This window comes from Andrographis paniculata, unplaced genomic scaffold (genome assembly GCF_009805555.1).
Source record: "Andrographis paniculata isolate CXL003 unplaced genomic scaffold, ASM980555v1 Contig34END, whole genome shotgun sequence".
Taxonomy (NCBI): Eukaryota; Viridiplantae; Streptophyta; class Magnoliopsida; order Lamiales; family Acanthaceae; genus Andrographis; species Andrographis paniculata.
The window spans coordinates 4150920-4162901 of NW_026137567.1; the positions used below are offsets into that span (position 1 = coordinate 4150920).

The following is an 11982-nucleotide window of genomic DNA, read 5'->3' on the forward strand; positions in this document are numbered from 1 at the left end:
AGAGATACGAATTATTGGAATTTTAATTATTTTCATTTCTTTGTTCTTGATGAGAATTATTTGTACGATGACAACTTCTCTCTTTCTACATTCTTTATTTTTTAGCTTAGAAATTTTCAATTTTTACAGTTATTGTAAACTGTTAGCTATTGGAAGAACACAAGCAGCTCATGATACTGTTTGGAAAAATATATATATATATATATGTGTGTGTTGAATATGCATACACGTCTTGGGAATTGGCTAAATATAATGTGAGGTCCAATTTAATTGGTTATGCTTAAGATTATTATAATAATTATATTTTAGTTATAAGTCACACTTCATATAAGTATAAAAAAGATTTGTCTTAGTAAAAAACTGGTAATTATAATAAATAAATTTATGCTGCATATATTATGTGTACAATCATATTTTAAGTATAGATTCTGCTATAAGAGTATGCTTATACTTATAATATAATATATGTTAGTATTATTCATATGTTGAGATGTGTATAAATATATATTATTAATCTGTATAATGTATTGATTCGATCAAATCAGCATAATGTTGATTTGGTCGGATCAACACATAATCTCCGGTCATTTAAATTTATTAAATTTAAAATTAAATATTTAAAATATCTAATGTCCTCTCAAACTCCAAATTGTGTAACAGAAGATAGTCGTTCATCATGCCGGAAGCAGTCCTCTCAACTTAATTAGAATCGAAAATGGGACTCTTATTAGAGTCAGAAATAACCGGACTCTTATTAGAGTCAGAAATAACCGGACTCTCAATAGAATAGCAAATAACGAGACTCTCACCAAAGTCGGAAATACGAAACTCTCACCGGAACCAAAAAATTACAGGACACTCACTGAAGTCGAAAACAATAAGACTCTCACCGAGTTAGAAATATAAAACTCTCACCGGAGCTTTAAAAAAAACAACGGGACTTTCACGCAATCGAAAGCCACCCTTTGTTATGAACTATAACAAACAATCAAAGACAAAACTCGAACACAAAATTAAAAAATAAACTTGACAGATGACCAATTATAGACGACTTTAAATTCGTAAAACTTTCGCCATCACATCATAAATAAAAATCTCAAAATTGAAAACCTTCCCGAAATAGTATATTTCGAATAAAATGTACCCGGGCAAACACATATTAGTATATTATATCTAATCTAAGATTGATCATCAAAATAAATAATGTAATACTCCCTCCGTCTCAATACAACAGTCTTGTTTATTATTTTTGTACGTCCTAAAACAATAATCTCATTTTTATTGGCCGCTAATATAATATTAATATTTCTTAAATCTCGTGCCAAATACAAGTCATACTATAATTTTGAAAAAGATGGAGTATTAAAATTAAAATAAAAAATAATTTAGTTAAAAACTAAAAATATTATAAATTATAAAATTAAAATATATAAATACTTTTTCAAAAGAAAAAATATAAATTGTTTAGGTCAAATTAAACAAAAAAATATATATTTATCTAAATAAAAATATATTTATATAATATCAAATAAATATTTATATTTAAAATTTTATTATTAAAAAATTTATTTTCAAAAATCAAATTCAAACCAAATTTTGTAAAATTGTAAAAAATAAATACTACATTTAATTTAATATTTTATGACAAAGAAGTATTTGATGCTGTGTATTTCTTTTTTCTTTTTTTTTTTATACTTAACATTAAAAAATAAAAATTGAAGCTACGCCCGTCGACCGTCGTTGCGTCTCACAGATCCGCAGTAGTCCTGTCTCCTAGATCTGCAGCGTCTTCTTCGTCCCACAAATTCATCGCAATCTTCGTCTCTTCATTGTCCGCGACATCCACGTGCCGTAAACCTCATTTCCTGCGGTCGTTGTCTTCTTCTCTGCGCCCTTTTCGTCTCCGGAGCTGCTTGTCTTTTTGTGTGAGGCGGTTTTGAAAAAATCTGGTGAGTTCAGTGTTTCCATTCTTTTACTGTAAAGAGAGATGTAATTGTTACAATCTTTCAAGTTTTTTCAGCAATTTCGGTGAGTTTTCTGTTATGTTATGCGAAATCGATATTGGAGACGATTGAGAGGATACGACCGATTTATCGCCGTTTTAGCGTTTTTTTTTGTTACTTGCAACGATTTTCTGGACAGTTGTTCTTAATATGAGGCCAAAACGTATGGGCTGCAATTTGGTGTACCAAAGTACAATTTGGCCCACGTTCACTCATAATTTCTGCATTCCAAGTTGCAGTCTTCCAGCGTCGAGAAAAAATGCAGCTGATTGCTTCAGTTTTCCTGTTGATAATCATTTCGTGGGTGGAAAATCCAGTTTCGGGCATCAGATTTCCGGATCACATCTCCGAAAATCCGAATGTCATTTCAGATCAACCTCTTAGAACGGCGGTCTTCGCCTTGGGCAGTTTTTGGAGGTCCGAGGCTGCTTTTGGATGCTTGGACGGCGTCATAAGGACATCCGTAGGCTATTCCGGTGGATCTAGGGCTAATCCTGAATTTCGTAACTTAGGCGATCACGCAGAGTGTGTTCAGGTTGTCATCTTGTCCCTTTACTTGTGTTATTTTTTCATAATTTGTTTACAATGTAGGGGCTCTCTCTCTCTCTCTCTCTATATATATATATATATATATTTATGTTTTTGTAGTTCTTAGTGATTTATATTTGATAGTGGCTGCTGCGTTTGTGTGAATTATGGATATGGGATGAAGATCAATTAACATGTGTAATGGTAACCCATGATGAGTAATTATTAAATCTATAATGAGTTTCTAGGATTTCTCGAGTCCTTATCTAACCATGGAGACTACTTGCTCTTAGAATGGCAATAAGTCTAAAGAACATATTAGGAACAATCCTAACCGGGATTTTAATCTTCTTTCAGTTGACTTCATAGCTAAGGTGCATCTGGCTAGTCTTGTACATGAATTAATTCCAGAGGAATAGGATTTAGCAACAATTTATTTGGGGAAAAGTTATTTATATGATTTAAGGTTGGAAAACCTGCATATTGACGAGTAAGGCCTCAACCAAGAGGCAAAGTTGAAAACTTTAATCCGCACTGAATCTTGCTTCATTCGCTACTAAAATTTTTGATATATGTGGTATGGAACTGATTGTTGTAAAAAGAACATTAAGATTACTTTGATGTATGAGTTATGATATGCTTAATGAACTGCAATCTTTGCGCATTTTGTAACTTTGCTAAACACTGTTTTCTTTTCTCGAGGATTTTTTTCTTATTGGAATACATTCTCTAATTCAAGGCATATGAAAAGTGATTCAAGATTTATGTTGCCTAATATCTCAAACATCAGCAGGTGACTGCCTAAGGCCTGTTGTGTTCTTAGTATCTCTCATTTTTAGAGGAGTTTTTCATGGCTAGATAGGTTATTCTTGATCTACAACTGCAAGGGGAATCTTTATTCTATATTCCAAAAGTCCTATTGTAATACCAACATCACTTTCTCTTGAGCCTCTTCAGTTTATGCATTTTTTACAATTGTCAGCATTTCAAATCTCTACTATTAACTTCTACTCTAGATGGAATTGCTAATAGTTTTTCCTTCGTTTGTCCAATTGGATGTTTGATAGGGTGAAGCAAGGTACAGATTTTAGAGGATAAGGCAAGAAAGATATTACTCCTGATCACAGTATGTGATTGATTCATATTAATTAGATAGAAATATTTAGTTAACCATAAAAGTGTCATGCAAATTCATATGATTTGGTGAGTATCATAGTATTTTGTTGTCCCTGATAGAAATTAGATTTACAGGAAGCCTGGAATTAATGTTATTTCCTAGAGTATCACTACCATTGTAGTTAATAGTTGTGCCATATAAATTAGAATTAACCATAGTTTAAGGGTCATGCAAACCCGTCGGATTTGGCGTGGGTATCATAAATTTTTGTTGCCCCTGATAGAAGTTAGAATTACAGGAAGCCTAGGATTTGATTTTTGGTTCTTTGTTTATCATTGTAGTCAGTAGTTGTTCATTAAGGTATTCTTTTATATATTTCAATGAGGAAAACAAAACAAAACCTCTTCTATTTTCATCGAAGTAACAAAGCTAGATTGGCACTCGAGGTTAGGTTCTCTAGAAAAATTGTATCAAAGCATGTATATGGTAAAGTGAGGATTTTTCTTTATCTTTTAAAAAAAGAAATGTAAAATATTTACTCAATAGTAAAATGCAATTGCATCTACCGGTAATGGACAAAGTCACTTAAGGTGTGGGCAGTGAATGGTTTAGTGAAGAAAAGTATATCATAGTATAGAACATAGATGTTTATAATGTGTGGTGCCTAAAGCAACAACGTATGCTGTTTTTATCTGTATGACTTACCTAGAATAAAATGTTGCGACTAGTGAGCTTTGCTTAGTTTTACCCTTCCCCCTTGCTATTAATTGTTTCTTTTGCATCTTCTTAGTTGGAATTAGGATAAAGAAAAAGGCTGTGTTTGTTTTTTCGACTTTATTTTCACATAAGCAGTTCACAGTAAAATATTTTTGTCGGGTGAACACCCAAATAAACTGCAGGCATTCTGTGTGCTGATTCCAACTTTCAAGTTAGAATTTTGTTAGAAATAAAAGGTAGAAAGATTTCCTGATCTATATCTAGAATATCATACTAAGTGATTCAAGCAATAGTAAGATAGATTTCTTCCATGATGATCATAGGATATGCATAAATAGAAGCCAAAAATCAACTACTAGACCTTAAAAGTAACAACTGTAAATCTATGGACGCCCATGACCCTTTCGGTGCATGAGGGGTTAATTTCTTGCTCTGAGAAAAGATGTGGCTTTTAATATCATATGGCAGAAATTTAAAGAATTTTCTCTTGAACTCCATTGAATAATTAGAATTTTCAGTGTAACATGACTTTATGTTGTTAAATTGTCCAATTAATGTCCAACATTGATGTTTAAATGGCGAACAAGCCTACTAGTAGAAACATGCTCTCTGTTGTAGCCCATTCTTTAATTTATTTCTTTTTTCTGGTCGCCAGATACATGTTCTGTTGTAGCTGTATGTATTTTTCTATTGAAACATATGCATGAGATCTGGGTGTCGAACATAAACTTACATACAAACGAATGTCTGTGGTTCTCTTTGGCTGCACATACGAGATATTTGATATGGATTTCTTATGTGCTTCTGTCAATGCCTTGCAGATAGAATATAATCCCAGGATTATTAGTTTCAAGCAACTACTCGATACCTTCTGGGCTAGTCATGACCCTAGGCAAGTATTTGGACAAGGCCCTGACGTCGGAAGTCAATACAGGTACGTGTTTTTCACCTTCTCATGTGCAAATGTGGGGTGGGTAGTCGTACCCCACGAAAGAAGCATATTAACATCACATATGAATTTGTCTGTGTAGGTCTATCATTTTCACTAATGGAACCGAGGAATCAAGATTAGCTGCTATCAGTAAAGAAAGGGAGCAAACACGATCAAAGACCAGCATTGTCACCACTCAAGTCCAGCCCCTGCAAACATTTTATCCTGCAGAGGCCGAACACCAGGTTTGTTCTTATTATTATTAACAAATTTCTGTTATCGTATAGGCTTGTGTGTCTGTCTTTTGACAGAAAATTATTAGTATTCCTTCATTGCAGAGAAATGTGTAAAATTGTTTGTTTGCACCTGTAGAAATTCGAGCTTAAACGAAATCCATTTCTTCTGCAATTAATCGGCAACTTGGGTGAAGAAGAGCTGGGAAACTCTAGCCTAGCAACAAAGCTGAACGGGTACGCAGCAGAGCTTTGCCCTCGGAAAAAGCAGAGGCATATTGATGCCAAGATCAACGACATCTTGCGGAAAGGTTGGCCAATCCTAAGGGAGATCTAATTTTCCTTTGAGCTCTACTTAGCTGATAATTGTTTTTATAAAAATGGTAGTCATAGTGACTGAAAATTGAGCAATTTGGTGATTCAATTCTATTCAATTAGATTCGATGCAAGTGTAGTTCCCCCTGTAGGTGTTATATTATCAGTATACGGTATGAAAGAGTTGTTAATTCATGTGGGAATCATACGATTATTTAATGTGATATTTTTTGAAAAAATTACTTTGGTAATTACGTGAAGTGTGTTAGCATAATACTACTGACTAATTTCAATAAAGAAGAATACAATTTGAGATCAATTTTGATAGCTACCAGACTCTCATCATGATAGCCATTAAAGGTCTGATATTATTATTGGGTGAGTATTTTTTAATATATCCATATGAATACAAAATTACACAAATTAGTAATAGAAGGTTGAAGAAATAGAAAGACTCACTATTAATATATATGGATATGTTGACTTGTATGTTTGTGGCCTAACCCAAGGCCTATCATTTACATATATACTTATGTAATCCTAGTTTCAATTTGAGAAATTTAGCTTATTTCACAATTTCTACAATCAGAGTGGAAGGTCCTGTGTGTGTTTGAGTCTCACCGGTGATTTAATATGGTAAATTTGCATGATCATCAACATTTGCATTTAATGAATATGACTCTGATCCATTATCCCGCATGCATGACATTAAAGTCATTATCCAAAAGTACGCACCGGATAAACTTCGGTCAAATCTAATATCCTGCAAATTAAATCGGATATGATAAGTTATACTAAGCGAACCATGTGTGATAGATGGATCTTGACACATCGGAGTTTGAACTTCACGATCACAAGTTCACTCCCCGCACTACTAATCATCCCACGTTGCTCATAAAATAACCCTCACATCCTCATTTATGTCAATTAGAAATTTGGCAGAAAGCTTCAAATTTCAACTGTTTTGAAGAGCAGAAATTATAAGCCTACTCTAAATTAAATTGACCCAAGCAGTTCATATTCGATGGAGCTAAAAAGTTTAGATGTATATGAGAGAGTTTTAAAAATGATAAATAAACAAGTAAATAATAAATATTTAGATTGTGTTTGTTTTGTGTTTTTTTGTTTGAATGAATTTTTTTTAATGTGAAATATAGAAAATTATTTAAATAATATAAAAATAATAAGTAGATAATATATTAAAAAGTAAATATAATACTCTTCTTCCAGTTACAAATATACATATTTTTAATTTATGACGTAATTATTTCATTAGATACTTCAATTTTTTTCACAAATACTTTTATTTCATATCATATGAACAAAAATATCATTACATTACTTTTACTATTATTTTTTAAACTTCTACCCAAAAATAAATGTATATTTTTTGCTTGGACAAAGAAAATATATTCTCATCGTATCATCTAATTTTCATTTTATTCTTCTATCTAACTAAATTCTTGTACTAATATCCAAATATTACTTTATTTTATATATATATATATAAGAGTATTATTTATAATCTAATATAAAATCTAAGGAGTATTTTAATTGTAATTTTTATTTTCAAATTTCAATTCTTAAAAGTCACACACAACTAAAATTCATTCCCCTATTAACATAATTACAAAACTACCCCTACCCATTTCCCCTTCCCCGTCAATATATTTTCCCCCTTCTACACTTCCCAAAGCACAACAAACCCCCTTCAATGGCCGCCGCCGCCGACACAACTCCGGCCGGATCTGAGAAATCCGACAATGCGCGCAAAATCGCCCTGATCACAGGGATCACTGGGCAGGACGGATCGTACCTGACGGAATTCCTCCTTAAAAAGGGTTACGAGGTGCACGGGCTGATCCGTCGATCCTCCAACTTCAACACGCAGCGGATCAACCACATCTACATCGACCCCCACAACGCCCACAAGGCCCTCATGAAGCTCCACTACGCCGACCTCACCGACGCCTCCTCCCTCCGCCGCTGGCTCGACACCATCCGCCCCGACGAGGTCTACAACCTCGCCGCCCAGTCGCACGTCGCCGTCTCCTTCGAGATCCCCGACTACACCGCCGACGTCGTCGCCACCGGCGCCCTCCGCCTCCTCGAGGCCGTCCGCTCCCACATCGCTGACACCGGCCGCTCCCACATCAAGTACTACCAGGCCGGCTCCTCCGAGATGTTCGGATCCACGGCGCCCCCCCAATCGGAGACCTCCCCCTTCCACCCCCGCTCCCCCTACGCCGCCTCCAAGTGCGCCGCCCATTGGTACACCGTCAATTACCGCGAGGCCTACGGCATCTTCGCCTGCAACGGGATCCTCTTCAACCACGAGTCCCCCCGCCGCGGCGAGAATTTCGTGACTCGCAAAATCACACGCGCCGTCGGCCGGATCAAGATCGGCCTCCAGAACAAGGTGTTTCTCGGCAATCTGCAGGCGTCTCGCGACTGGGGGTTCGCCGGCGACTACGTGGAGGCGATGTGGCTGATGCTGCAGCAGGAGAGGCCCGACGACTACGTGGTGGCGACGGAGGAGTCCCACACGGTGGAGGAGTTCCTGGCAGTGGCGTTTGGGTACGTGGGGCTGAATTGGAAGGACCACGTGGCCATCGACAAGCGCTACTTCCGGCCGGCGGAGGTGGACAACCTCAAAGGGGACGCCAGCAAGGCCCGGAGGGTCCTGAATTGGAGGCCCCGGGTCGGGTTCGAGCAGCTGGTGAAGATGATGGTGGACGAGGACATTGAACTGGCCAAGAGGGAGAAGGTTTTGGTCGATGCAGGCTACATGGATGCCCAGCAGCAGCCCTGACCCTGACCCGGATCCGGATCCTGTTTGGGTTAGTTCTTCCTTCCCTCATTCCTTTGATAATACATACATACATACATACTTGAATTTGGATGTGAAAATGAATTTGAGTTCTTCTCAATGCCAATGCCAACCCAGATTTGATTAATTAGTTGTTCTTGCATTCGATTCGATATTCGGTTGATGTATTTTGATGAGGAGTTTTGATTATGTTGAGTGATGAGTTCTTGGTGGAATTTGTTTGTCTATTCATCAATGTGGCAATTCATATCTCAAGTTATGAAGTAGTATAAGTTATTTATGAATCTATCATCAATTCATCATCATCATCCCCTGTTTCAGGAATGTCAGTGAGATCTTGATCTTGATCTTAATCTTGACTGGTCTAGAAAGAACACACTCACTCTAGTAATATTGAATTGTATTGTATTGTGTTCCATGCTGTGGGCGGGGGTGGATATTATTTTTATTGAACCTCTGCACCTTGCCCATCTCTTAATTTAATAGTAATATGAATGAATTCTTGGCTTGATTGATAGATATCTTGCAGATCTTGTAGTGAGATTAGGATCTGCATATCTGTTCTTGATAACCTGGATGGGATGGAACCTCCGTTATGGAAATTCGAAGAGGGAGAGGTCGTATACATTTGCCCTTTAGCGCCGACACTACATGTAATAACTGATCATGTGATTTAAGGGGTGTTAGGTGAAATTCGCGTTTGGATATAAGATGTTGGATATTGATTTATGTCACCATGTTCGGATCATTTAGGTTCGGTCGGAAGTTTAGCCAATCTGCATTTTCGAATCGGAGGTCGCATTTACGAATCATAGGTGCGGATTTTCACGTTATCATAAAAAAATACTGATATAATTTCTATGTTGGTTTATCTTCTTAATGTTGAATTCATCTTAATAATTCAATCCAAGAGTTCTTGATTGAATCAACATGGTTTCTAGACAATCCCAGCACAACTTCTCATTCCTGTATTTCTAATACCTAATATTTGGACCTTTTTGGACAATCAATAGCATTCCTTTATAAATGTCCAAAACTTAAAAACTTAAGTTATTTCTACTTGACTAATAAAATACACCATTTTGATTTGGGAACGATATAGTAAAACTTTCTTCGTCTAATAAATTTTTTATTTGTTATTTTAATATATACAAATTAAAATTAAAAAAAAAAAAAAAAAAAAAAAAAAAAGACATTTTCCATATGCGGAAGGGTACTATGACAATCTTGATCCTAATTCGAAATGCGATCTACGTCTCTGATTCGTACACGTGAACAACTGCCGTGATCCGATCCGTTCGAATTCAAATCAGCCAATAAAATTCAGCCATCATGAATCACGCCGATCCTCCCTCTCTCCTCCCCTGTTTAAATACACAAAAACCATCTCCTATGACAGAGACAGTTACTGTTACCCTTGCAATCCAGAGCTTTCTCGAAATCGAAAAATGTCAGGAAAAGTTGCGAAAGCCGCGGCGGAGAGGAAGCCCCGGCCGGCGAAGGATGGAGAAGCCAATTCCAAAACCATCAAAACAGCTGCTTCCCACCCGCCCTACTTTGAGGTACGCATAAACGTATTACAAACACGCATAGATAGATACATACATGATCTGTTTTGATAATTTCTTCATTTGTTGTTGATTTTAAATTACACTAACTGATTTGGTTGTTGATTTGATTTTGATTGGATTTGCAGATGATAAAGGAAGCGCTGGCGGCATTAAAGGAGAAGAGCGGGTCGAGTCCGTACGCAATTGCAAAATGCATGGAACAGAAATACGGCGCCGTTTTGCCGCCCAATTTCCGGAAGTTTCTGAACCTCCAACTGAAGAATTGTGTTGGTAAGGGGAAACTTATTAAAATCAAGGCTTCATACAAATTATCAGAGGAGGCTGCAGGCAAAAAGGAGGACAAGGCGGCGAAGAAAGTGGGGAAGAAAAGAAAGACGACTCCGGCGAAGGCGAAGCAGCCGAAGAGCATAAAGTCGCCGAATGCTAAGAAGGCAGGTAAGAAAATTAAACTAGTGTGTGACTATTAATTTGGGTGTTCATAATTATGGTGTGTTGTGTCGTGTAATTATCTGCTACTGTAATTAGGGTTTCTGTGTATGTGTATATATATGGATATGATGATGCTTCTTGAGTGCAGTCGAGACAATAGTGACAATTATATATAGTAATAGTAATAGTAATGTTATGATAGATTGGTAGACAGATATGTGGGTTCTCTTTTTCTTCTCTGTCGATCGATACTAGTTTGTTTGAGCTCGTGTATACGTATACTTGTCTCTTTTCGTAGAAATGGTGTGCAAGTAGTTAGTTAAATAGTAATCCCTCCGTTCCAGACACTTTGTCCACGTTGTCGTATCATGTCATTTTCTTTTTTTTTTTAAAAATGATTATACACTTTAATTTCATTTTAAATTTTTTAATTTTAATTAAATTAATTAGTTATCTTAATCTTAATTTATAATTATTTATATTATAAGATAATTATTTTCACTAATACATTCTTAATTATCTATTAATTACACCTTTCCTAAAATACCGTGTCTACAGTGTAGCAGACAAGGTGTTTGGGACGGAGGAGTACATTTTAGTAAAAAGTTAGGTGTAATTGATTAGGATTTGATATTAAAATGATATTCGATCGAATATTAAAAAAAAATAAAAATACTCCCTCCATTCCAAATATTGTATTAACATTTGTGTTTGGCCTGGAAAGTATTAAGAATAGTAATTTAAGATAATTCTGATATTAAGTGATTTGATTTGAGAAAAAAATAATTATTTATCTTTTTATTTGAGTGATGTGATAAGACAAAATGAAGTGAATATTTTATATATATAAATATTATTTAATTATTTTTAAATTTAAAAATATTACAATGAGTTTGAAAAGAAAAAAAAAAAAATGTTTGAAGGTGTTTGGTTATAGAAAGAAACAAACCCGGTATGGGCGGCCCAGTAGAATGAATGAGAATACAGAAGAATACTAGACTGACTGACATTTGGGCATCATACATGCTATGGAGTTGGGCTTTGTTATGCAAACTTTTGCTAAGAACATACATAGTGAAAAAAAAGAAACAAAAGCCCTAAACCTTAATTAAATCAAGTATTTTTTGTGATTTAAGTACTTTCCTTTTTAGTAATTTCTGTATTCACGGTGGAACAGAGAAAACTTCAGAAATGGGAAAATTTGGAAAAAAATTAATCATTCCATCTCGAAAATTTAAACCATTTGAACTCGACATGCGAATTAAAAAAAAAAAAAAAATAGATATTTTATTGAAAAAATAAAAAAAA

At 35.5% G+C, this 11982-nt stretch overlaps 3 protein-coding genes across 4 annotated transcripts; all 3 read left to right on the forward strand.

The window, feature by feature from the left end:
• Positions 1-1713: 1713 nt before the first annotated feature.
• On the forward strand, positions 1714-6039 carry LOC127248405 (peptide methionine sulfoxide reductase A5). Its single transcript, XM_051270719.1, has 5 exons — positions 1714-1949; positions 2243-2538; positions 5187-5299; positions 5397-5541; positions 5669-6039. The coding sequence occupies exons 2-5, from the start codon at positions 2263-2265 to the stop codon at positions 5864-5866; spliced, it is 732 nt and encodes a 243-aa protein (XP_051126676.1). The 5' UTR covers positions 1714-1949; positions 2243-2262; the 3' UTR covers positions 5867-6039.
• A 1484-nt stretch (positions 6040-7523) lies between these two features.
• LOC127248809 (GDP-mannose 4,6 dehydratase 1) lies at positions 7524-9879 on the forward strand. 2 transcript variants are annotated; one of them, XM_051271346.1, is made up of 2 exons: positions 7524-8684; positions 9193-9879. In XM_051271346.1, exon 1 carries the CDS (start codon positions 7559-7561, stop codon positions 8654-8656), a length of 1098 nt encoding a protein of 365 aa, XP_051127303.1. In that variant the 5' UTR covers positions 7524-7558; the 3' UTR covers positions 8657-8684; positions 9193-9879. The 2 variants fall into 2 exon arrangements, with proteins under 2 accessions (XP_051127303.1, XP_051127302.1); XM_051271345.1 differs by having other exon boundaries at positions 9204-9879.
• A 64-nt stretch (positions 9880-9943) lies between these two features.
• On the forward strand, positions 9944-11025 carry LOC127248810 (histone H1). The gene is made up of 2 exons (XM_051271347.1): positions 9944-10236; positions 10371-11025. The coding sequence occupies exons 1-2, from the start codon at positions 10123-10125 to the stop codon at positions 10710-10712; spliced, it is 456 nt and encodes a 151-aa protein (XP_051127304.1). The 5' UTR covers positions 9944-10122; the 3' UTR covers positions 10713-11025.
• Positions 11026-11982: the final 957 nt, after the last annotated feature.